This window comes from Balaenoptera physalus (assembly GCF_965194825.1).
Source record: "Balaenoptera physalus genome assembly, chromosome: 16".
NCBI classification, from domain to species: domain Eukaryota; kingdom Metazoa; phylum Chordata; class Mammalia; order Artiodactyla; family Balaenopteridae; genus Balaenoptera; species Balaenoptera physalus.
In genome coordinates, this window is record NC_138898.1 from 49,945,849 (window position 1) to 49,971,852 (window position 26,004).

Below are 26,004 nucleotides of genomic sequence, written 5' to 3' on the forward strand. Positions count from 1 at the left end.
CCTCTTTCTTTGTGCAGATGGGCTTATGTGCAGAATGTGAAAACCTGGTGCCCATGAATACGCCCATCTGTGTGGTCTGTGAGGCTCCTCTCGCTCCACAGCTGCAGCCACAGGCCAACCCCCGCTTGAAGGTAATGAAATGTGAATCTGTAAAAGTGTGACTAAAACACCTAGAAATTAATGTTCGAACCATTAAACATCTTTCTTCAGCTGATGGAATTGGCTAACAATTGATAAGCTAATACCTGTGAACAAAATCCACTCTCATTTTTGGAAAGGCATCTGCCCAAGAGTTTAACTTGCCAGTAGGATCTAAATATCAAGAGATACACAGAAATGTGTTCCCTGAACATGGATTTGGAGGACAAATTGCACTGCAGCTAACACAGACTGTTGTTTACTTCATATATTTAAAATCGAACATTGTAATTAATATTGATTCTTCATCTTGTCCTTAAAGTCACTTCATGTTTTCATTTGCTTTGTTTGATTATCGGTCTCTATTACGTAAAAAAGAAGGATTACAGCTAGTCACATGGATGAAAAAGTTAAGTATCATCATGAACATTAAAAAAATCTTGTTAGACAAATGACGTCATGCCATGAAAATTTTTTTTTGTAGAATTATTGAACATACAGCTGTATCTTTTCTCCATTTTTCAATTTATGGTCCCATTCACCTCCTTTTTACTTGACCTCAAGTAAAGGTCACTAGAGGATGAAATAGACTTAATAAAGGTAACTTTGGGGATTAAAAAAGCAAGAATTTTTATCAGTAAGGGAAGTGCGTGGACTTAACGTACAATTAGAACTGTAACACTCCGAAAATGACCTTGTGGAGTCTATGTGGGCAAAGTTTATGAGAGAAAAGGTAAGTCCACTTTTTCTTGCATGTCCCAGCTCCCCTTCACTGTGAAAAAAATGTTCAAAAGTATCCCAGGCTAAGTAAACCTTCAGAAGTGAGATTTTGAAGAACTGGCTGGGCCAAAGTCAGGTAGATGAAAATTTACTAATCTTTTTGTTTGATGACTATTTTCAATCTTAAGAAACTTTAGAAGTCACTGCAGGAAGCCACCATGCAGCCCTGGAGGGCTGTCTCCAAACTTCTTATACATGAGAGTGAGACACCAGCTTCTCTCTTGTTTAAGTCACCATGATTTTGGCTGTTCTGTCAATCACAGCAGCACCTGTTCTCACTAATATTTACATTATCCGGGATATTTGAGGATAATATCATTTCCAACCCTTTGAACCATTCAAAACAGGAGGAATAGGGGTAAGTGCTGGCTGAGAGCCAAGTTCAGTATATATCATGCCACCTTCAGCATTTGAAACCCAGAGTTCTTCCCATGTTGTGGAAAGACAGGGGGTACAAAGGTATAAGTAAGTCCTCTGTTGATGATAAACGTAGGACTTCTATAGTGATTAGGAGCGTCAAATCCAGGAGTGACCCCCTTTTTTTTTTTTTTTTTTTTTGCCTTCTCTCTTTTTTTTTAACATCTCTATTGGGGTATAATTGCTTTACAATATTGTGTTAGTTTCTGCTGTATAACAAAGTGAATCAACTATATGCATACATATATCCCCATATCCCCTCCCTCTTGCATCTCCCTCCCACCCTCCCTCCCTATCCCATCCCTCTAGGTGGTCACAAAGCACCGAGCTGATCTCCCTGTGCTGTGCAGCTGCTTCCCACTAGCTATCTATTTTACATTTGGTAGTGTATATATGTCAGTGCTACTCTCTCACTTCGTCCCAGCTTACCCTTCCCCCTCTCCATGTCCTCAAGTCCATTCTCTACGTCTGCGTCTTTATTCCTGAGAGTGACCCCTTTTTAAAGTACAGTTTTGATGAGAGAGAGACAATCACTTGAAACTGATTTCTACTCTATCAATGGGCCAAAGGCAGAACATATACCTTATAATGAGGAAATCAACTGATAATTCAAAGATGAAATTTAGAAAATCAAGCCTATTTGACTTCTGATGTTGAGTTTTCAAAGGGAATCATGAAATTACTGAGTACCCAAGCTTCACATTAGCTAAAAATGCCTCAAATAGGCACAGCTTCAATAAAGGGCTCTCTGAAACATTAACTTTCTCAAGATCTTAGGAAATAATGATTTAGGGTACATTTATCATTATCTCCAGAAGTGAGAATCTCATGACCATTTCTGTTGGCACGGTGTTTTTTTCCCTGGTGTTTTGTCTGTTTTAACATTGGACTCATACGATTTACTATTGTTTTTAATAAAGACATGACTTCAACAGCTGTACGTCTTATACTATTATACTGCTTTAGTTGTGCTGCTTTTACCAAAGCATTTGGGTCACTCTTGGCACTCCATCTTCTTCTTTTTTTTGTACTTTACCACGTACACAATACATTCTGCACCCTAAGAATTTACTGGAATAAGTCTGAGCTCCCAGCAGTGCCAGGTGGCACAGGCAATGGTGTGAGCCTGAGAAGCAGTCGCTGGACACCTGCTGTAGGGTCACTGAACAGGGACGATTAGGGGAAGGAGCCTGAGGAAGGAGCGAGGTCCCCAGGCAGCTGGCATCCCTCACCAAGGCGCAGCCATAAACCTTCCTTCAGGTTCACCCAGTTTCTCTGGGTTCCACCTTGCCCCTCCCATGCCAGCCCTCAGGTACTGAGGAGCTTTTTCAAAGGCACCTTTTGATGTGGCTTCACCAGCTGCTGCTTCCCGGACCACCCTCTAGGGCTCTGCTCACTGCATTCCCCGGGCTGTGACCCCTGCACCCACTGCCCCAGTGATCTGGGCCCCCGCTTGCCATGGTGGCAGGGGGCACAGAGGAGGATTCGTCAGCTCTTGTCGGGGGCCAGGGCCAGGGACAGCTTTGAAGAGGGGGTGTCATCTGAACAGAAGTTGTAGGAGGCACAGGCATTTGCCATATGGAGGGTTAAAAGCAAGGATGGCTTTTAATCAGACTTGGTTTTTAGAGAGACCTTTGTCACCGTAACATCTGATCTGGTGGGAAATGCCTGATTTTTACGACAGGACATTCAGTATTGCTGCTACACACAGAAGGACCCTGGTTGGAAATCTTCATCCCAGTGGCTTTCCCAGATGTTACAAGGGCGACAGATTTTTAGATCACATTCTCACCCAGAGAGCCTCCTCTAAGGTCAGTGGGAACACCTGTGTAAGCTGCTCATGGAAGCCAGCGTGCCTTCCCTCCCCAAAGCGCCAGCAAGGCCAGTTGATGCCTCCCTCCCATTTCTAGGTTGGTCTCCATCTCACTCCACAAAGTGCACAAAGCACTATTGGGCCTCTTCCTGCTGTGATGCAGACAGACCCACCCACTGTGGCAGGCTTCTCTCTTGTTGATGTAAAGCCCTTGTCAACGCTGAGGAATTTTGCTGCATCAGATACTTTTTTCTACTGCCAGGATTAGAAGATATAGTAGCAGGAGTTTCTTCTTTTATCCTCTGGCCTGTATTTCAGAATAGGAGAGGATTTTATGTTTTTTAAAATTTTCTAATTTTCAGTAACACGTGAAATAGTCCAAAGATACACAATGAAGTGTGTAATTTCCCCACCCCACCTCTATTTCTTTTTCTTTTCTTTTTTTTAAATTTATTTATTTTATTTATTTTTGTTTTTGGCTGCGTTGGGTCTTTGCTGCTGTGCACGGACTTTCTCTAGTTGTGGCGTGCAGGGGCTACTCTTTGTTGTGGTGCGCGGGCTTCTCATTGCGGTGGCTTCTCTTGTTGTGGAGCACGGGCTCTAGGCACGCGGGCTTCAGTAGTTGTGGCACACGGGCTTAGTTGCTCCATGGCATGTGGGATCTTCCCAGACCAGGGATCGAACCCGTGTCCCCTGCATTGGCAGGCGGATTCTTAACCACTGTGCCACCAGGGAAGCCCCCCACCTCTATTTCTATCCCCTGAAATAACCAATGACAGCAGCTTAGTGAGTGTCCTTCTATGTATTTTTCTAGATGCACAGAAACATATTTATGTATATTCACACATTTAAATTTGGTTTTGTTTGTTTGCCTCTTCCTGCCTCCCTCCCTCCCTTTTCTTTCTTTCTTTCTTTTTTTTAAAATAAATTTATTTATTTATTTATTTATTTATGGCTACGTTGGGTCTTCATTGCTGCCCACGGGCTTTCTCTAGTTGCGGAGAGTGTGGGCTACTCTTCTTTGCAGTGCACGGGCTTCCATTGTGGTGGCTTCTCCTTGTTGCAGAGCACAGGCTCTAGGCACACAGGCTTCAGTAGTTGTGGCTCGCGGGCTCTAGAGTGCAGGCTCAGTAGTTGTGGCTCACAGGCTTAGTTGCTCCACGGCATGTGGGATCTTCCCAGACCAGGGCTCGAACTTGTGTCGCCTCATTGGCAGGTGGATTCTTAACCACTGCGCCACCAGGGAAGTCCCTCTTTCGTTCTTTCTTTCTTTCTCTCTTTTACAAAAAACAAAGGCATCCCTTTGGCCGTTTTCTACAGTTGAAGACTAATGTCAGCATCTCCCCTTTCACCAGAACACATGAACTCGTTTAGAAAGAGACCTTCCGCTTCCTTCTGGCTCTAACTAGCAACACAAGTTTTAGCTCCAGGACTCCCCTTGTGTCTGGGGTTCCTGGAATCTGTGAGGCTTAGGGCTGGGATCCTCGTGAAGTCATTACTCTGAAAGAGGTCTGGTGACTCACACAGCGAGGGCACAGGTACCTCCTATGAGACCCCAGCCCCTCGCCCAATGATTCAGGGCTAATGCCAGTGTAACCACAGCTGTGTGTCAAGTTGACCTTGGCATCTTACAAAATCCGCTTTGAGATTAAGTTTGCCACTACCTACTGGTTTGTGTCAATTAAAGCTTGTCATTTGGGAGATTAGAAAATTGTTCTCATCTTCCAGCTGCTTTGTAAGGAAAAGTTTTACCCCAGTGACTAAGCCAGGTCCACGAAATTGCTTGGAACCGTTCAGCTGGTCGTTGTGTTGCCAATGCTGTGGGTGAGGCAGCAAATGAGGGTACTGGCTTTTTGTAAAGTGCTTGTTGTAAAATGTTTAGGCTCCTCATTAAGGCTGTCTGGTGGTGGCCTGAGTCCCACATCGTCCCTACGGACATACATGAATCTATGATGTAGTGATTGTGATACAAGGTCATGGTCACTGCTCTTCAAGAAGTGAGCCACGTGGTGTCAAAAAGCCACCCCAGAAACCATGAGGAAAGCCTGTCGACCAAGAAGGCTGTGCTTACTGGACCTAATACAGTGAGATAAACCACCACTTTGACCATCTTAGCAGCATCTCAGAAGAGAGAAGATGGGGAAGGGTATTTATAGGGTTTCAGTACTGCGGTTGGGCGATTTTAAAGAGAATTTGACAGGAATGCAGCCTAAGGTAAACTGTGAGCTTTGGGAGATGAGGATGTGCCGGTGTAGGTTCATTGGTTGTGACAAATGCACCATCTGGTGCGGGATGTTCATAGTGGGGGGTTGTGTGTGTGGACAGGGGTGTATATGGGAACTCCCTGTAATGTCTGCTCAGTTTTGACGTGGACCTTAAACTGCTCTAAAAAACAAAGATTATTAAATTCAAAAAAAAATTTTTTTTTAACTTTATTTTTTTATACAGCAGGTTCTTATTAGTTATCTATTTTATACATGTTAATATATGTATATATGTCAATCCCAATCTCCCAATTCATCGCACCACCACCACCACCCCTGCTGCTTTCCCCCCTTGGTGTCCAAACGTTTGTTCTCTATGTCTGCATCTCTATTTCTGCCCTGCAAACCGGTTCATCTGTACCATTTTTCTAGGTTCCACATATATGCATTAATATACGATACTTGTTTTTCTCTTTCTGACTTACTTCACTCTGTTTAAAGAGAGTTTTGCAAGGCAGTATTGGGATTGGGCAGAGTTAGTTTGGATTGGGCAGAGTTATGTCATGCTAGTTGTTTTTTCTTTTAATCAATTTATTTATTTTAGGCTGCATCGGGTCTTTGTTGCTATGTGCAGACTTTCTCTAGTTGCGGTGAGCAGGGGCTGCACTTTGTTGCGGTGCATGGGCTTCTCACTGTGGTGGCTTCTCTTGTTGTGGAGCACGGGCTCTAGGCATGCGGGCTTCAGTAGCTGTGGCACGCGGGCTCAGTAGTTGTGGTTCACGGGCTCTAGAACGCAGGCTCAGTAGTTGTGGCGCACGGGCTTAGATGCTCCGCGGCATGTGGCATCTTCCCGGACCAGGGCTCGAGCCTATATCCCCTGCATTGGCAGGCGGGTTCTTAACCACTGAGCCACCAAGGAAGCCCCTATCATGCTAGTTTTCATTATTTATTTATTTATTTATTTTCATAAAAATTTCATCTTTAAGGTGGTGATGTTTTGATATACATATACAGAGTGAAATGATTATTTCAGTCAAGCTAATTAACATATCCATCTTTGTATACTGGAAATTTGCTAAGAGAGTAGATTCCAGGTGCTCTCACCACACACACACAAACACACACACACACGTACACAAATGGCAGCTATGGAGGACATACTAGTTTTATTTATTTTTTTATTTTTTAAAAGTTTACCCATTTATTTATTTATTTATTTATTTATTTATTTATTTATTGGGTTGCACCAGATCTTAGTTGCAGCACATGGGCTCCTTGGTTGTGGCGAAGTCTTAGTTGCGGCATGCGAAGTCTTAGTTGCGGCATGCATGTGGGATCTAGTTCCCTGACCAGGGATCGAACCTGAGCCTCCTGCATTGGGTGTGTGGAGTCTTATCTTCTGAGCCACCAGGGAAGTCCCAGGACATACTAGTTTTAGATTGTGGGCCCTGCAAATTGAGGGCCGTTGGACTTAATAAGTAAGCAGTTTTGCTTAGTTTATAGTTTTCTCTTTCTAGAATATTTCCTGCACCAAACAGATGGATTATTTTCATTTGATCTCACTGTATTTTAACTGAGGGGCAGGAAATTTGTTTCACTTCTCAGTGGACTCTACCAGATCAGGAAGATCACTGCCTTAAATCTCACAGAAAAGCTCTGATGATTGCAGATTACAATGCTTTGGGGACCTTAAGCAACTGGGAAGAAAGCTGGAACCAGGGGGTGTCAGGACCCACGGAGAGCAAGTCTATGGTTCTCTGCCATTTTGAGGAGCAGTGAGTCGGCCTCTGCCCTTGAGGCGTTCTCTGGGCTGGGAACTGTGGTTTCCCGAGCTGGCTCTGGTTCCTAGGAAGACCTTGGGGTCTTTTACGTAAGTGGGACTTGAGGAAGACTTGGAAAGGACAGGGGGGTTCTGCAGAATAGTCCAGTGACTAAACAGATGTTAGTTACCAACCTACCATGGCCGAACTCTGGCTAGGCTGTGTTAACCATCTTTTCTTTTTCTCTTGTTGTTTTCTGTATTGCAACTTATCCCCAGATTCCTGACTCAGAAGGTTGAACTTATGACCCATTTTCTAAGACGGTCTTTTTACTTTTCCATTTCTAAGTGAGAAACTACAGAGCAAATCTAATTCACATTTAATATAAAGCCCCGTGGGGTAGACCCCAGGCCAAGAACTAGGTTACTTGTAAACATATACTCTTTTGCTGGTCTTGGGCCTTCCTGTTTATTGTTGAAGCCAGGAGATGGAGCCTACCAAGTAACACAGTTTCCACAATGAAAAAAATAATAACTCAGAAGCAGTGCAACATAGTCAATTTGCCTTCCTAAGGCCAGATGAATACTCTTTTTCAGTTTTTTCATTTTGGGGTTTGTTTCTTTCAAAACTATGTTCATTTGTCTGACACTATTTATGTTGTAATAATTCCTAAATCCTAAATCCAATTTCAGGGTCTGGGTGTTAGTGTAGGGTCTCTAGCTGGCTGATCGGCTGGAAAGACTGCTTAATGATTTCCTTGCACAGCTGTTTGCTCAGAGGAACACCTATTTCTTTCTTTCTTTTTTTTTGAACAGTACTTTGATTTATTGGACTTAAAGAATTTACATACTAAATACTGAATAAGAGAAAGAAATAAAAAGCATGATTAAATAAATATGAAACTTCTCAATTCTGGCTTTCATGGCTTTCAGAGTATCATGCCTTGAAATAAAACCTTAAACTTGAATCAACCTACAGATGCCACTTCAAATCAGCATAGCTACATATGGTTTCCCTTTTTGCATGGTGTGTGTGTGTGTGTATTCAAACTTGTGTTCCATGTAAGTTATTTTGAAAGATAAGTTTTAGATCATGAAATCATCAGAATATCGACTGCTAATCATCATGGTGGTAGATAAAGTACCTCTTATATTATTCCACCTTATTAACACCCTTTTGTCCTAGTATGCTATACTATGCAGATGAATTGGCAGGAAAAATGAATACATTTATCTGTGAAGAAATTAGAGAGCCTCCATGGAAACACGTATTTCTCATTCTCTGTTTTCAAGGAGAAAGTGATCTGCCGCACCTGTGGCACAGGGAACCCTGCTCACCTGAGATACTGTGTCACCTGTGAGGGTCCCCTGCCTTCATCACAAGAGGTAGGTTGACTGCATGTGCCAGTCCTGTATTTTAATGACTGATAAATGTTCAGTGTTAGTGATAAGAAATATAATCTGCAGAGGGGAGAGGAAGTTTGTAGGGGAGGAGAGGGGAGAGACCAAAAGAAGCTGCTCATGGTAAAGTGAAAGCAACATTTCTATGTTCACCAGTACAAAACTGTTTTCAAAGTCTTCACAGTGATTCAATCAAGTCAGCAATTCCTTACAATTTCATTTAGTGACTGCATGGAAGGCTGGTGGCAGCCAGTGGGGCAGGGGCCGTTCACATTTCACTCACAGGCAGGCACGTCTGTGTGGACTGTGCCTGCTGTGTTTTTTTGTTTTTGTTTTGTTTTGTTTTTGTAAGAAAAAATTTAAACTTTATTTTGGTAAAACATTTCAGATTCCCTCAGATCACAGCATATCAATAAGCAAAATGTACACATACTGATTTTATACTACATGTCAAGTCCCAAATCCTGGATCCTAGGAAAGCAAGTTGCAAAGTACAAGTGCTGGTAACAACTATAGGTAGTATTTTAAACAAAAATAAGTGAGTTTTCAGCACTTAAGTGAAATGAGGCTTTAATCAAAAAGAGACTCAATCCCACAGTGTGCCTGCTGTGTTTTGAAATTGAGAGCATGGTGGGCACCCATCGTTGGGTTTCCTGCCAGCCTAACTTGAGTGTTTAAAATGAAGGAATTTAAATATAGTGAATAGGTTCCGTGTAGCTGATCTGTTTTATGTTTATAAAATGTTCTGATGAAGTTTAAAATTACTTCCTGGTGCCTCTTGCCCTGGCCTAACAATCCCATGAAGAAGTCGGCATTTACTAGCCAATTTAGAAGAAAAATACTTGCTTCCTTGGGGCCGTTGTATAATATTTCTCTCTGTTAGGGGGGTTTGTTCTCATCTCGGAGCAATTACTTGGGAAGCTGGACGAGCATGTGATGATCAGTGTAGTCAGCACGTTAGTATCAGCAGGCAGGGGGTTGCGATCCCGGGGCCGCCAACACAAAGTACCGCAAACCGAGTGGCTGGAAACAGCAGAATTTCATCGTCTCACAGTTTTGGGCACCTGAAGTCCAGAATCAAGGTGCTGCCAGAGCCCTGTCGTCCATGACGCTCTAGGGAAGGAACTCTCTCCAGCTCCCTGTGGAGTGCATCACCCCAGTCACCTGGCCGCCTTCTCCCTGTATGACTTCACACCCTCTTCCCTCTGGGTGTGTGTCTCTCTGTCTCCCTTTTTTATAAGGACACCAGTCATACTGGATTAGGGCCCCCCCTAATGACCTCATTTTATAATAACTTGATTACCTCTGTAAAGACCCTATTTCCAAATAATGTCACATTTTTTTAAGAAAAAATTTAACCACAGGTGCTGGGGTTAGGACTCCTCTTTGGAGGAGACACAATTTACCTTTAAAAAAATCTTTGTTTTTCATATACTTGTAACTTCTTTTCTCTGCTTTTTATTTAAATTTTTCTTTTTAATTGTTGATTTACAACAATTCACCCCTTAACAGGTAGGTTGGCCAAGATATCTTTTTTTTTTTTTTTTTTTTTATTGGCCACACCGCGTGGCTTGTGGGATCTTAGTTCCCCGACCAGGTTTGGGACCCGTGCACCCCTGCTGTGGAAGCGCAGAGTCTTAACCACTAGATGGCCAGGGAATTCCCCAAGGTATCTGTTAATGCTGTGTCTAATTACTGACAGTCTAAGACTACCTGATTTGAAGGAACTCTTTTTGTTCCAAGTTTTATAGAGGTATTGTTTATAAGCAAGAAAACTCACCTATTTTAATTTTACAGGTTAATGACTGTTGGTAGTTATATACAGTCATTTAAACCACCACCGCTGTAAAGATACAGAACAGTCCTGTTACCGTAAAAAGTTTCCTCATGTTCCTTGGCAGCTGAGCCCCTCCCATAATCACCAGCCCCAGAAAATACTCATCCCTTTGGACACTGTGGCATTACCTTTTAAGGAAGTATGTAGCTCTTGTGTGTGTGTGTTTGATTTCCTTCCCTTACCGTAATGTTTCGAGGTTCATTCATGTTGTATGTATTAATTTAAAAAAATTTTTGATCATTGAGTACTATTCCACCGTATGGATATAATATGACGAATTCATCCATTCATCAGTTAACAGGGACTTGGGTTGTTTCCAGTTTCAGGCTATTGTGAATAATGCTGCTGTGAACATTCCACGTGCAAGTTTGTGTGTGGACGTAGTTTTCATTTCTCTTGGGTAAATACACAGGACTGGGATTGCTGGTTCCATCTAAGTTCCTCTTTAATTTTATAAGATGTTGCCGTACTTTTTTCCCAAAGTGTCTATACTGTTTTACATTCCTACCAGTGAGATATGGAGGTTCCCGTTTCTCTGCATTGTCACCAACACTTGGTATTATCAGGCATTTTTTCATGACATCCCCTCTGTACCATTTTAATGTCTGTAGGATCTGTAGTGCGACTGCCTCTTTCGTTCCAGATGTTTGTAATTTGTGTTATCAGTTTCCTCTCTCTCTCTCATCCTCTCTCCCGCCTTTTCTCTCTTTTTCTCAGTCTCTCTCTCCAGCTAGAGACTTATAATTTTTTTAAATTTATTTATTTATTTATTTTTGGCTGTGTTGGGTCTTTGTTGCATGTGGGCTTTCTCTAGTTGCGGCGAGGGGGGCTACTCTTCATTGCGGTGCGTGGGCTTCTCGTTGTGGTGGCTTCTCTTGTTGTGGAGCACGGGCTCTAGGTGCACAGGCTTCAGTAGTTGTGGCACATGGGCTCAGTAGTTGTGGCTCACGAGCTCTAGAGCACAGGCTCAGTAGTTGTGGCGCATGGGCTTAGTTGCTCCTTGGCATGTGGGATCTTCCCAGACCAGGGCTCGAACCCGTGTCCCCTGCACTGGCAGGTGGATTCTTAACCACTGCACCACCAGGGAAGTCCTGTAGAGACTTAAAACTTTTATTGATCTTTTCAGAGAACTAGCTTCTGGTTCATTGATTTTCTCTATTTTTTTTGGTTTCATTTTTTGGAATTTTGCTCTTTATTGTTTCCTTTCTTCTCTTTGTTTTAGATTTTATTTAATATTCTTTTTCTGATTTCTTAAGGTGAGAATTCAAATCTTTGATTTAAAATTTTTCTTCTTTTTAAAAAGAGACTACAAATTTATCTCTAAGAACTTCTTTAGCAATATTCCACAAATTTATGTAAGTTGTATTTTTATTATAATTCAGTTTAGTTTTATTAAAATTTTATTAAAGTATATTTTCTAACATCCCTTGTGATTTCTCCTTTGACCTATGATTTATTTATAGGTTGGTTCTTTAATTTCCAAATATATGGGGTTTCCCTTATCTTATTGTTACTTATTTATAATTTTATTCCATTATAGTCAGAGAACATACCCTGTATGATTTGAGTTATTTTCAGTCAATGAAAATTGTTTTATGGCCCAGTATATAGTCTAACCTGGAAAACATACCAGCTGCACTAAAAAGTGTGTTCTGTTGTTGTGGGTATTCTATAAATATAAATGAAGTCAAAGTGTAATGTTGCACAGATCTTATATGTCTTTGCTGATCATATTCTAATTGTTCTGATAAATGCTGAGAAAGGGGTATTAAAACCTCCAACAATGATTCTGGAATTGTTTACTTGTGTCTTTAATTCTGTCACTATTTGCATCATGTATTTTGTTAAGCACATAAACATTTTTTATTGTTGTGTCTTCCTGGTGAATCTAACCTTTATTGTTATGAAATTTCCCTCTTTATCTCTTATAATACATTTTTCCCCCTAAACTTGTTTCATCCTATATTGATACAGAACCACTCCAGCCTTCTTTTTTATTGTTTACATGGAATATTTTTATCTATGTATTTACTTTCAGCCTATATAGTTGGACTTTGTCTGTGGCTTCCATATAGTTGTTTTTCCTTTTTATTTTTTAAATTTTTAAATTTTGTGTTTTTTTGGTTTTTCCTTTTTTAAAAAAAATCCATTGTGATAATTTCTGCCTTTTAAGTGGAATGTTTTATCCATCAAAGGTTAACATAATTATTGATATGTTTGGTTTTTGATCTACCATTTTATTATTGATTATTGATTTTTAGTTTTCCCATCTGTTTTGTTTCCTTTGTTCCTACTTTCTTGCCTTTTGGGGGTTTTTGAATACTTTTTGGAATAATATTTTAATATTCTTGTTGGCTTTTTAGCTGTATTTCTTGGCATTATTTTTTAGTAGTTGCCCTAGTGATTAAAATATACATTTTTAACTTTTTAGTCTAAGTAGTTATTATTGTACCACATCAGGTTAAATACAGAAGTCTTGCAACTCTATAGGTTCATATCCTTTCCCCCATCCTTTATGTTACAGTTATACATTTTACAACTTTATATGTCATAAACCCTTCAAGAATGTTGTGGTTTATGTTTTAAACAACTGTATGGCTTATAAAGAAATTAAGAGAAAAAAGAATATATATATATATATATGTACACACACACACACACATATACGTATGAATGTATATATGTATAACTGAATCACTGTGCATTTCAATGAAAGGTCTGAAGGCTTTGTATTTAGAAACCCAGATTAGCAAGTTTTGTATCAAAACCCTGCTTTAACAGCAGGATAAATTTAAGTCTGAAGGAAAAGTTTCCAAAGGGTTTCTCCTTTGATTTTATCCCAAAGAGTCTTCCTTTAATTGCACATAAATGGGGCGAGGATAAGTATATACAAAAGGGGTCTTCTTTCTCAGAATCTGTGGATGTTGGGAGCTGGTGTAGCCTCTTTCTGGATAGATGTCTGTCTTAGGACAACAGAACAGTCCCTGAAGTAAAACAGGATACACTGGGCGCATAGTTTTCTTTGAGGAAAAATTATCCTTAATAAACACTTTCTATAATGTGTGCACACATTCCGTGATCAATGGAGTCAGTTATTCATTGATCGATTGATTCATTCAGTAACTACTTGAATGGCGCCCAGGTGCCAGTGTCCCAGGTCCTGTGCTTGTGGGGAGAAGTGTGAAATGAGAGTCCTTTCCCTTCAGGAAATCAGGTCTGGTGGGAAGGAAGCTGACACAGGGAGCCTGACCCTGTGCTGAGCCCTCCTGCGGACTGCGCTGCGCTTAACCAGGTGAGATCCCGCCGCAGGAGCGCCCCCGCGAGGAGCCACTGTGTTGAAGGGGCTGCATGGAGTCGTGGATGAAAGCCAGGCTATGGCGTAGAGTCGGCTGGCCTGGCTTCAGATCTCGGGGCTCAGCCCCTCGGTGCCTCGCTTTCCCTCATCTGTAAACAGAGCCGACCAGGGCGCCCCCGTGCCAGCTCCTCCCTTCGGGGGAGCAAAGATTCTAGTTCAGGTCCGCCTGCCGGAGTCTCAGAAAGTCTCACGAGACAACCCCAACTCCCTCCCCCAAAGAAAATACTTCTTCTCCTGTGTCAGGAGTGGCAAGTAAGTTGACGTTTCCAGATGGAAACCAGAGTCCGAAGGAGAGAGGGTGAGCCTCAGCCGTGACCCCTCAGGCCGCCCCCTCTCCTCGGGCTTTTTCTCGAGTAACATCCTCACAGCGAGGGCGGTGGGCACGCTGCCTTTGGCGTGCCAGGTAACGGGGGCTTCAAGATATGTGAGGTACCAGTTTCATCGACTTTGCGTGAAGGAGCGCATGCTCTTTGTTCTAATTCATTCACTGGTGAAGCTCATCATAGTTTTACCCTTTGGGGCAGAAGTACCGTATTTCCAGGGTTTGCACTGGTTTGGGGCTTCCTTCTCTTCTGGATTGGGAGGGGGATTGGAGTGCTGACCCGCCTGTATGGCCCTGTGTCCACCCGTCCACGTGAGAGCAGGGGAAGCTTGCTTCTGAGTTTGATAGGGAGCCTCCATGGGTTTTTTTTTTTTTTTAAGATTTATTGATTGATTGATTGATTGCTATGTTGGGTCTTCGTTTCTGTGCTAGGGCTTTCTCTAGTTGTGGCAAGCGGGGACCACTCTTCATCGCGGTGCGCGGGCCTCTCACTATCGCGGCCTCTCTTGTTGTGGAGCACAGGCTCCAGACGCGCAGGCTCAGTAGTTGCAGCTCACGAGCCCAGTTGCTCCGCGGCATGTGGGATCTTCCCAGACCAGGGCTCGAACCCTTGTCCCCTGCATTAGCAGGCAGATTCTCAACCACTGTGCCACCGGGGAAGCCCTCCATGGGGGTTTTAACACAGCTTCTCTTTGCCTCAGGGCCGCCCCAGAGCCAGGCTCCTCCCTTCCACAGCCTTGCTGAAATCGCTTCTTGGGATTTGGGTCCTAGCACCTATTTCCCTAAGAATCTGCAGACAGAGATCATTAGTTCTCTCAGATTGAGAAGGTCTCTCATTGCTGTTTTCATCTGCATTTTTTGAGGTTAAACCTTTTCACTCATCTGTTGACTCCTGGTGTTTTCTTCTTTTATGAATTGTCTGCTTACCTTTTTAATGAAACACTCAAAATTATTTATTGGAGTAAGGGTCACCTGTAAATAATGCAAGAGGTTTCGTGTGAAGGGTTAGTCTCCCTTCCCGTCCTAATCCCACGGCTCCTACCCCCAGAGGTAATCACTGTTACCCACTTTCTGAGGTCTTCTTTCAGCCATTTGATGCCTTAATAAGTAACTGGTAGTTTAATATGAACACAGACCCGGTTCTTTGCTCCTAGCCGTGTATCTCGTTAGTAGCCTCCTCATTTTTTCTGCTGTCTGTATGTCCCGTGGTGCGTTTAGACCATCCCCTGGTGCTGGACGTTTAGGGCTGTTTCCAGTTACTTCCTCTAAAACCACAATCCTGCAGGGAATGGTCTTGAATATACTTCTTTGTGAATTTGTCCATCTGTAGGATAAATTCCTAGAAGGTAGAATTACAGGGTCAGAGGGTATGGGCCTGTGTTCTTTGGATGGCGGCAGATTGTACGGTATGGGCGTAAATTGTATGGGAAAATTGTGTCTCTGATATTCATGAAAATATAAAAGTATTTTCTGTCCTCTAGCCTGGCGTTGCAACTTGCTACTCCGTTTGTTATAAATGTGGAGCCAGCAATCACCCATCTGCACGATTCTGTGGCTCCTGTGGTATTTACGTGAAGTCCTTGGCAAGACCTAGTGTGGAGAACAGCTTGGTTCCAGCTGCTGGAGAACCTGGCCCTTTTGCTGAGGTGAGGCCTCCATGGTAGTAAGAACTGGACCCAGGAAGGGGTTGTGGTTCTGAATTTGTGTTCTCCACCCTGTGAGCCAACCCAGGGGAAGAGAGCCGAAACACTTAGACCTTTCTCGTGGACTTTCAACTGGGTGTGTAAATAACTTCAACCACATTATGTTTTAAACACTCGAGTGATTTCTTCAGAATTCAAAGATGTAAATATGCATTTATCTGTAGTAAATCGAGGTCTAACTGCGTGTGCAAGGTAATAGATGTAATGTCATTAGGGAGCTTTAAAATACATGGGATAGAATGTACTCTCGTCTCGTGAATTTCTTATGTAGCACGCCAAGAACTTTCCCCCTGCTCTTTTATATTTTAGAAAACTTATATTGGGTTCGTAAAATTGCTTTCGCCACTTATAACAACTGGGCATATTTGAGGAAAATCTCACAAGGTTATTTTCAGAAGGACTTAATCTGTAACCAGCCTTGTGTTAGACTTTTATGAATTTGCCTAAGCTACAGAAAGACTTTTCGGGTTTCTTCTCTTCTTTAGATTCTTCAAATCTCTTCATTAGAAGAATTTGAAGATTGATGATTGTTAGAGAGAATGCACGTGCACTCAGCAACTTTGCATCATTTTAGGGAGTTCATGGTTTCTTAACCCAAATGAAAACACTTACAGATCGCGGGACTGCCAATAACCGAGGTGGCACCTTTGTGCAAATGAGACATGGTGTTTTTTTTCTCAAGACAATTGACTGCCATTTGTTGGAAATTGATTGTAATTTACTAATTTTGTTAGACATTTTCTTTACCATAAAAATTGTCCTAATAAATATGCAAACATACAATGTCCACTATGTGAATATTACCCCTTTAGATGCAGTGCTTTTGTGCAGTGTGCAACGTACACATCCTTACATGGTGGTCCTCTCAGGTCCCCAGGCCCAGATGCAGGAGAGTGTCTCACAGAAGATGTTGGTGCCCAGTAGTTGAGTGTGGATGGGTAGTAAAGTCTATGCTCCTCTGGATTGTAGAGCTGAGAGGATAGATTTCCAGACCTCAGGCGGCAGGACAGGGAGCATCAGTTGATTTGCCGAATTTGAGACAGTCAGTGGACAAGGGGTGGGGCTGGCTTCAAGGTTCAGGCTGAGAGTTGCTGGGAAAAACAAGCAAAGAAGGTGAGGCAAGGCCTGAAAACCCCTTTTAATTCAAAGTACAATCTTTTGGAGATACTTTTACTCCTGATTAGAATTGTTTTCTGTGATAAAATGGAGAATTAATTAATTTACATTATAGTTTTTGGTTTGGTTTTTTTTTTTTTTTTTATGTTTTCTGCCTTGCTCATACAGCCTCGATCTGCCTGGCAGCCCCTCAATGTTCCTTTGCCCAAGCCTGATGCTGGGCCTAAGAAGGATGTGGGCACACAGACCACTGGCCTGTTCTACCCATCTGGGACCCTCCTGGCAAAAAAAGAACTGGAAATGGCTTCTCAGAAGCAGAGACAGGAGAAAATGAGTGACCATAAACCTCTCCTCACAGCCGTCAGCCCAGGGAGAGGTGAGACACCCTCTCCTCTCAGAAGGGAACCCACTCTTTCCCTGAAAGAAAATTCCGTTTTTTATCTTCCTTTCGATTCATTTTTATGTACAAGAAGTGCCTTTATTTTTCTTTTTTCAAGTAATTTTGCTTTGTGTGAATAATAGCACTTCCTTAAACTTTTAGCATGTTTTGACTCTTAGCCCCGTTGTCGTGTTGGTAAATGAAGTCGCACATAAGAATGTGTACTACTAACACAGAAATGTGCTTAGTCTGCGTCGTTACTGCTGGCTGCCATAATCTCTTTTTCTATTGTGGCAAAATTCACATGACATAAAATTCACCATCTTAACCATTTTAAAGGGTACAATTCAGTGGCATTTAGTACATGAGCAGTACAACCATCACCACTGCATTTCTAGAACCTTTTCATCCTCCCAGAAGTAAACCCTGTACATCCCCCTCCCAAGGGTGTAACGATCACTCATCTACTTTCTGTCTTTATGGATTTGCTTATTCTGGACATATAAGTGGAAGCATATAATATGGTCTTTTGTGACCGGCTTCTTTCACTTAGTATGATGTTTTCAAGTTTTGTCCATGTAACATGTTTTCAGTACTTCATTCTTTTTTTTTTTAATAGCTCAGTGATATTCTACTGTGTGGATATATGACATTTGTTTGTATGTTCATCAGTAATAGACATTTGAGTTGTGTCCAGCTTTGTGTGTGTGTGTGTGTGTGTGTGTGTGTGTGAACAGGTTTGACTGTTAAGAATAATGGTGCTCTGAACATTCACGTAGAAATTTTTCTGTGGCATATGTTTTCATTTCTCTTGGGTATGTACATAGGAGTGCAATTGCTGGGTCAAATGGTAACATGTTTAACTTTCTGAGGAACTTCTGGACTGTTTTCCAACGTGGCTGCACTGTTTTACATTCTGACTGACAGTGTATGAGGGTATCGATTTTTCCACATCTTTATCAGCACTTGTTATTACAAGCATCCTAGTGGGTGTGGAGCAGTGTCTCCTTATGGTTTTGATCAGCGTTTCCCTGATGACTAATGATGCTGAGCATCATTTCATCTGAGTTACCTGATTTATTAGCATCCAGTTGTCCACAGTATCCCTTTATAATCCTTTTTATTTCAATAAGGTTGGTGGTAATATCCCCTATTTAATTTCTGATTCTAGCAATTTGAGTCACTTCTCTTTTTCTTGGTGAGTCTAGATAAAGATTTGCCGATTTTGCTGATCTCTTTTCAAGAACCAACTTTGGGTTTTGTTGATTTTTTGTATTGCTTTTCTGTTCTGTCTTTTGTTAATTTCCACTCTAATCTTCATTATTTCCTTATTTCTTCTTGCTTTAGGTGGAGTTTGCTCTTTTTCTAGTTTCTCAAGGTCAAAGGTTCAGGTCTTATTTTTTTAGGTGAAATTATTTATTTATTTATTTCGTGGGGTTCAGGTCTTGATTTGAGACCTTTCTTCTTCTTTAATGTAGGCATTTACAACTATAAATTTCCCTGTGAGTGCTGCTTTCACTGCATCCCATAAGTTTTGGTGTTGTATCTTCATTTTCTTTCAACAATGAATTTTCTAGTTTCCCCTGTGGTTTCTTCTTTGACCCACTGGTTGTTTAAGAATTATTTAATTTCCAAATATTTGTGAGTTCCCCAAATTTCTGTCTGTTATTGATTTCTAGTTTCATTCTATTGTGATCAGAAACATACTTTGTATGATTTTAACCCTTTTAAATTTATTGAGGCTTGACATGGCCTAACATATGATCTATCCTGGAGAATGTTCCATGTGCCCTTGAGAAGAATATATATTCTCTTGGGGGTGGACTATTCTGTAGATGTCCATTAGGTCCTGCTAGTTTAGAGTGCTGTTCAAGTGTTCTGTTTCTTGCTGACCTTCTGCCTAGTTCTATCCATTTTGAAAATAGGGTATTAAAGTGTCCAACCATTATTGCTGAGTTGTCTATTTCTCCCATCATTTCCCTCAGTTTTTGCTTCATGTATTTTGGTTATCTGTTATTAGGTACATACTTATAATTGTTTATAATTGTTATACCTTCATGATACCCTTTTTCATTATAAAATGTCCCTATTTTTATCTAGTAACATTTTATTTGGTCTTAAAATCTATTTTGTCTGGTATTAGTATAGCCAGTCCAGCTTTCTTGTGGTTGCTGTTTGCATGATATATATATTTCCATATTTTTTACTTTTAATCTGTTTGTATCTTTGAATCTAAAGTGTCTAAAATCTCTGTTTTTTGATTGGGTTGTTAAATTCATTCACATTCAATGTTATTGATAAAGTTGGATTTGTGTCTTCCATTTTACTCATTCTTTTCTAAATGTTTGTGTCCTGTGTATGAATCACAGTTTCTTGTTTCTTTGCATTCTTTTTTTGTCTCTTAATTTTTTCTTCTTTTTTTTTGGAACATGGACATTTAAAATAACATATTGTAGCAACTCTGGGTACTGACCTCGCCTCCAGGCTTGTTATGTTATTTGCTTGTCTGTTTGTTTAGTGACCAGCTGGACCAGGTTCCTGAGCTCTGTCTCACCCCCACAGTGGGAAGCCTCTGAAGTTGCTCCTTGGAGAGTGAGGCCTTGGCCATGCACCCTGTCACCCTAGGATGACCGTGATTTTGGCGAGGCTCTCTTTGACCATCTCTTTCCCTGACCGTAACCAGCCTTTAAGTTCCACTTATTGCTGGCTGATTGCTTTATTACTTTCCACCACACTCTGGGGGTGTAAATTGCTCTACAGGCTGATCCAGTTAACTTTTTCTTTTGGAATGTGGGCAAATCTCACTTTAATTGCAAATGGCTTCATTTACAGCACATTCAATAATGAACAAACAGGAGAGCTGTGACTTTTGAACGTATGAATATATAAAAGTCCCTTGAAATTCAGGTAGTCAAGATAAGGGCATTTCACAAGGAAAGCACCCCCGCCACCTCCCATTTTTCTGAAGTCCGTTTTACACTCATTTTAAAAGATGATGAGGCATACTCAGAAATGTAAAGTAGTAGGATGTGCCTTGCAGGGAGAGAAGAAAACCTTTTTTCAGATTGTTGGGTAAATACATATAAGCAATTCCACTTGACAAAAGCTGATGGATGTCCTCCCTGAGTCAGGCTAGGCTCTGAGTGGGGATGGGAAACTCTGAGAAAGGGAGAACCTGATACAACACAGTACCAACCGGTTCCCCTCTAACACACCGTGCCGTGACCCCAGACATGGGTTTACAAGAGCAGCCACCGGGGTGGCGACTGACTGTCCTCACTGCCGGGAACTGACAAAGGGTCTCAATTTAGCCAAGGACAAAATCCTTGACCAGCAAACTCAAATTGTCACTGAATTTAAATCATAAAGGATCTAAGGAAATTCTTGTTTTATTTATGTGTGTATATGGACTCCTTACACGATTAACATTCCTTTTCTCCTAAGGGTTTGTTCTATAAACTGGAGTAGCCTAAGAAAAGCATTGTATAATTTTGATTTTATTTTACGCTTTCAAAAGAGAAAGGAGGGAATGGAGAGAAAAGTGTCACAAATCCTTCAACTCTGGGGCTCAGCACGTACAACAGCCTCCTTGGACAAAAGGTCCACCCGGATTGTTGGGTAGTTTCAATGCTGAGCGAAGACTAGGGGAGCCCACCCCAACCCCACAGAAAGAATTCTACAGTTACTCTATCACGGTGCTCTAGCTAAACCATAGGTTTCAAACTACAGAGAGTTTCAACTTACCATCTAAAATTTTTAATTGTAGCCTTTCAGCAACAAATAAGCTCAGAGAGCTCATCTCAGAAGTAAAATTAAAGACCTATTGCTCTGATGTATGAAAGTCAAGCCGTCGCTCCCAGCTATGCCACACTTCCAGGCTTAGGCAGACACAGAAGGTGGTGGCGGCTCCTTGGCGGCACCATTCACAGTGGCATCATCGTACGGGGGTAACAGCACCGCAGTGTCATTGCTGGTAACATAAACCAGGACATCGGAGGAGTTCCTGCCATTTGATGTATCGGTAGCAGTTTCAAACACAGCTAATCAAGTAACCCTTAAAAGTCAAGATAATGCTGATAAACAGAAGAATAATAAGGAGCAAACAGGTAGGATTCACTGACATGATATCATCTTTGTAAGGAAAATCAGGAGGCAGCTGTCGTATGTATTCCTGGATGGGGTTTGGATAAACAAGCACAGTGACTGCAACCAAGGTGTTCAGGGCAAAATCAAAGATCTGGTAACAGAAGAATGGGATGACCCAGGCCGCGTGTTGCTTGTATGCTCCATAAGTAGCCACTGCACGGATCAGGATCATGAGAAGAGAAATCGCGATAGCAATGCACGTGTTGGCATCATCCACGAGCTCCAGGTCACCTCCGAGTTCAGAACTTGAAAAGTGATACTGATCTGGATCAGCCAGGGCGCTCAATAGAACCAGCAGTGCCACGGCATTGATGATCAGGTACCAGACGCCGAGCAGGATGGTGCCGGTGCGGACGTGGCAGCACAGGCAGCAGCTGTTGGAGTAGAACCGCGTCCAGGGGGCCACCATCTTCATCGCTCGGGCCGCCGGCGCAGTGGCACGAGCGCGCGCCCAAGTTTGCAGGAGCTTCGGCCACGTGGGTCTGGGCCCACCGCACGGCTGCTGCCAGCTCCCTGATCCAATTAAATTTGAGATTCTTTACAGGGATAGTGTTTGAGATCAGTGTTTGAGATATTTTTCAGACTTCAGGAGAGCTCTTCTTAGCTGTTTATTTCTGTGGTTCTCTTTGGTAAGCTGGCCAGCCTGTGGTTTAACTCCTATCTCTAGACTTCTTTTAATTGCTTTTTACCACATCACTCATTGTTAGCCTTAGGCCTGAACTTCCTCACACTCTTGCCAAAGGAGTGGGTTCCTATGGAGATTCGGAGCTCTCTGTCTTATCTTCCCTTGTGCAAAATATCTGAGCCAATGCTCTGGATCAGGGGGTGGGGACGATGGTGTGTTTCTCTTCAGTGGCTGGGCACTCAGTGAAGGGGGTGCAGCTGTCACCTCTGGTCTTCTTGACTTGCCTCTTCTACTATGAGACCTCTGCTTTACAAATAAGCCAGGACAAGGATGACCTGGACCGCAGTATTCTCTTTACCAGACCCAAGGGAGAGTGTCCATCCCATAAATCGTAGCTGGACAGAGGAGGGGGGGCCCCCACTCTTGACTGCATTTGCCCAGAATTTGGTCTCTGCAGCAGGTAATTGGGGGCGGGATGAGAAACACTGAAATCCTGCTTCTTCTGGGAAGATTCCGTAGCTCTCCAGCTGGGAGCTGGGAGGTGGAAGGAGAGGGAGCTGTGTGTTTATGGTTGAACCACGTAGAATGAAGTTTTCATCGTGCTCAGCTGAGAGAGGGGAGGAGGGGGTGGGTCATGGTTCAAACACCACAGACTCTTGCTGTTCTGAGTTTTAGCACAGTTTCTTCTTCAGATGTTTCTGTATTTGCTCTATGTCCCTAGAACCATTTCCAGACACTTTAAATGTTTGTTTATTTTATAGTTCCATGGGGATGAGGTCCCCTGAGTTCCTTGGGCTGCAGAGCTGGGAGTCAGTCGTTCCCAGCTCTTCTCTTGCCTCGTGGATTTCCCAGCTGGGCGTCAGGACCCAGTCCACTGTCTTCCAGGCATGAGTGTCCTGGTCGATCGTCCGCAGAGATGACCAGAATGACCCCTCCCACCCCTGTATGCTGTTTCCCTTCCTTTGGAATCTAGACTGGCCTTTGCGAGTTGCTTTCATCAGCAGAAGTGGCAGAAGAGACACCACGGCAGTTCCGGGCCTGGACTTAGGAGGGCTGGGAGCTTGCACTTACTCCCCAGGAAGTGAGTGCCGTGTAAAGAGGTCAGGACAGATCGCTGAATGAGGACAGATGCCTCAGGGCCCAGCCAACAGCCACCACAAAGACTGCTGACGTTTGAGCAGGTGCAGGCGGCAGTCACGGGAAGAGAGAGGCCAGGCGGCCCCCAGCCCTGCGCCATCTTAGCCAAGGCCTCAGCCACAGGGATGAGACCATCTCGGACCCCCAGCCTCAGCTGATGGCTCGGCTGATACCATGTGGGGCGGAGATGAGCCGTCCCTGCTGGGCACTGGCCACACTCCAGACCCACAGAAGTGTGAGGCCTCAGGTGGCTGACATTTTAAACCACCAGGTTCTGGGGCGCTTAGCTTGGCACCAACAGATAATAGACATGGGACCTCAGTTCCCTATAGCAGAAGGCAGCCCCTGGAACCCCCTCTTTCATCCCGAGCTGGGAGGGAGCAGACCTCACCCCCCAAAAGAGGACTTAACGGTCTTCCCAGGACCTTTTCCAAAAGACCCCCCTCACCCCTCCCAGCCTTTCCATAATGCCCTCCCTGGAGGCTCTTTTGAGAGTTGACATTTGATCTTGGAATCGTACATCTGTTGTAGATTCTCAGTCAGATCTTCGTGTTTAGCATACTCCTGCCTGCGTATTTATTTATTTACCTGTATTTTCTCTGGGTCCACCTGTGAACTCCTCAAGGGCAAGCACTTTGTTCACTGCTGTATCCCCAGCCCTCAGATAGTGCATGGCACACAGGAGGTGCTCAGTGACTGTTTGTGGGATGAATGTGCCTACTTTGTGCCAAACCCTGTGCTGGGCTCAGTGCTCCCTCTGGTGTTATGTCAGCTACTCGCAGCCGACGCTCGTGATGCCCAGACCCCTCTGCCCGCCCGATCCCAGCACAGCGTGGTGCTTGGTTCTGCGCATCTCTGCTCGTGTCCCTCGTCAAACGCGCCACAGCATCTCTTTGCTTTGCTGCCTCAGAGCAGCAGAAGACTGCCGGTCCACAGGCGGGTGCAGTTCAGAAGTGCCGGAGCTCACACACGGGCCCGGGGCGGAGAGTGAATGCCTCGGTCCCCCTGTCCAGTGCACAGACCTGGGGTGTGTTCTGCCGGGTTCCTCTCAGGTCCCAGCAGGACGGAGCCCCGCTGCCCGTGGCGTTGACCAGCTTTTAACAGATGCTTAATTGGCTTCCCTTCCTGCCCTGTCCTGCTGTTTCTGCTCCATCATTCGTGCTTCCCAGGGTCACCTTCAAAAGAAACTGCCTGTCCTAAATATTCGTCTCAGGCTCTGCTGTCAGGGAAACCCAAACTAAGACACTGAGGTTCTCTTATTTGGTGTCACAGTAACGTATGAGGTGAGAGATATTAGTCCCATTTTACAGGTAAGGAAAGTAAGGCTGAGTAAGATTTAGATGTCTGGATGACCTTGCAAAGGCCACCCGATTGCCCTCAGCTTTAGTGTCCTCACTGGTAAAATGATGAGGTGGGATCCGATGCAGGTTTTCATACTCAAGTGGCCACAGGGCAGAGCCAGGAAGTCAAGGCAGGCAGCCAGGCCTGCAAGGGCTGTGGCCGGCTGGAGCGCCCTGCCCCGTCCAAAGCGGGCAGCCACGCCTCGGCCCCAGGCAGCCAGGCCCTGCAGAAGGGCAGGCCCAGTGCTGCTGCATCGCCCACCTGCGCACAAGAAACCAGACTCATGTGAAATCTCTCAAGCCTTAAATGGTGGCAATGAATTCAAATTATTTTAAACCCTGTGCAGACTGAAAGGGGCACAGGAAGCTTTCTGGAGTGATGGGAATGCTTTCCATATCGATGGGATGTGTACACTTGCCAAAACTCAAAACAGGGGCACTTACCTTTAAAATAGGGGAACTTTATTAGTAAGTTGTTTCTCAATATGGTTAATTTTAAAAGAATAAAAGAAAAAGACCCCAGATATGACAATCAAAATACGTTCCTTTGGAATTCTATAATATTCATGGAACTTATTCTGGTACATAGTCGAGGTTCAGAAAGCAAAAACCATCACAGAGTTTGGCAAAGAGAAATGAGCTCTCTGAAAATGCATGTTGCATGCTGACACTTTTCCTCCTTCACCTCAGAAAAATCATCCATGTGTTTGGGTTTCTCTCCTTCCTTAGGATACTGGAGAAAACAGGTGGACCATATCTCCGCTCACCTCCGGTCTTACGCTCAGAACAACCCTGAATTCCGGGCCTTGATTGCAGAGCCCAGGATGGGAAAGGTGGGTGGCCTCTGAGCGAGACTTCCTCTCTGGAGCATCCCGTGGGATCAGGCTGAGGTTGCCCCCACGGACTGTCCTGAAATTGCACTTTGCTTGCCCTTTCTCTTTTTCCTGTCCCGCTTTCCATGCCTCCTCGCCTTATTTGACATCCAGGAAAACTGGCTCAGAGAGATTTGGTGACCTGCCAAAGACTACACTCTGGGTCTCAGGGGATTCAGGATTTGAAGCAGGTCTGTCAGACCCCAGGGATACTGCTGTTATAAAGACACACATCTGTGAGAAGACCTTTTCCTCTGTCATGAGACTAAAAGAACCTTTCAAAGTTAGCCCATCCACTCCTCTGCCACCAAGTTAGGCCAACATTGGAACTGTGTCATTGTCAAGTATTGCTCAATTTCCTTTGATAATCTATTTTGGTGGTTTATTAATTCCTTGGCCTAATCTAGGGGTCTCCAAACTGTGGCCTGTGGGGCAAATCTGGCCTGCCACCAGTTTTGTAAATCAAGTTTTATTGGATCACAGCTACACTCATTCATTTACTTATTGTCTGTAGCTGCTTTTGTACTGCAATGGCAAGGACCATATGGCCCACAAAACCTAAAATATTTACTATCTGATCCTTAAAGCATTTGCTGAGCCCCATTGATCTAAATTCCTCCCGCTACTTACAGAGACAGCTGCTCACCTGAATACTTGGCC

General features: G+C 43.4%; 1 protein-coding gene and 1 pseudogene across 3 annotated transcripts in view; one reads left to right on the forward strand and one right to left on the reverse strand.

The window, feature by feature from the left end:
* The window catches only part of DZANK1 (double zinc ribbon and ankyrin repeat domains 1), a 69,308-nt gene that overhangs the window by 28,873 nt on the left and 14,431 nt on the right, over positions 1-26,004 (forward strand). For both annotated transcript variants that reach the window (XM_082431679.1, XM_082431680.1), the window contains exons 9-13: positions 18-131; positions 8,405-8,497; positions 15,508-15,672; positions 17,014-17,221; positions 25,202-25,305. In XM_082431679.1, coding sequence (XP_082287805.1) covers positions 18-131; positions 8,405-8,497; positions 15,508-15,672; positions 17,014-17,221; positions 25,202-25,305 — 684 coding nt within the window. The remainder of the gene's footprint in view (positions 1-17; positions 132-8,404; positions 8,498-15,507; positions 15,673-17,013; positions 17,222-25,201; positions 25,306-26,004) is intronic.
* Positions 20,006-22,172, reverse strand: LOC309645894 (lysosomal-associated transmembrane protein 4B pseudogene; annotated as a pseudogene). The gene has a single exon. The product of its transcript is annotated as a lysosomal-associated transmembrane protein 4B pseudogene (transcript).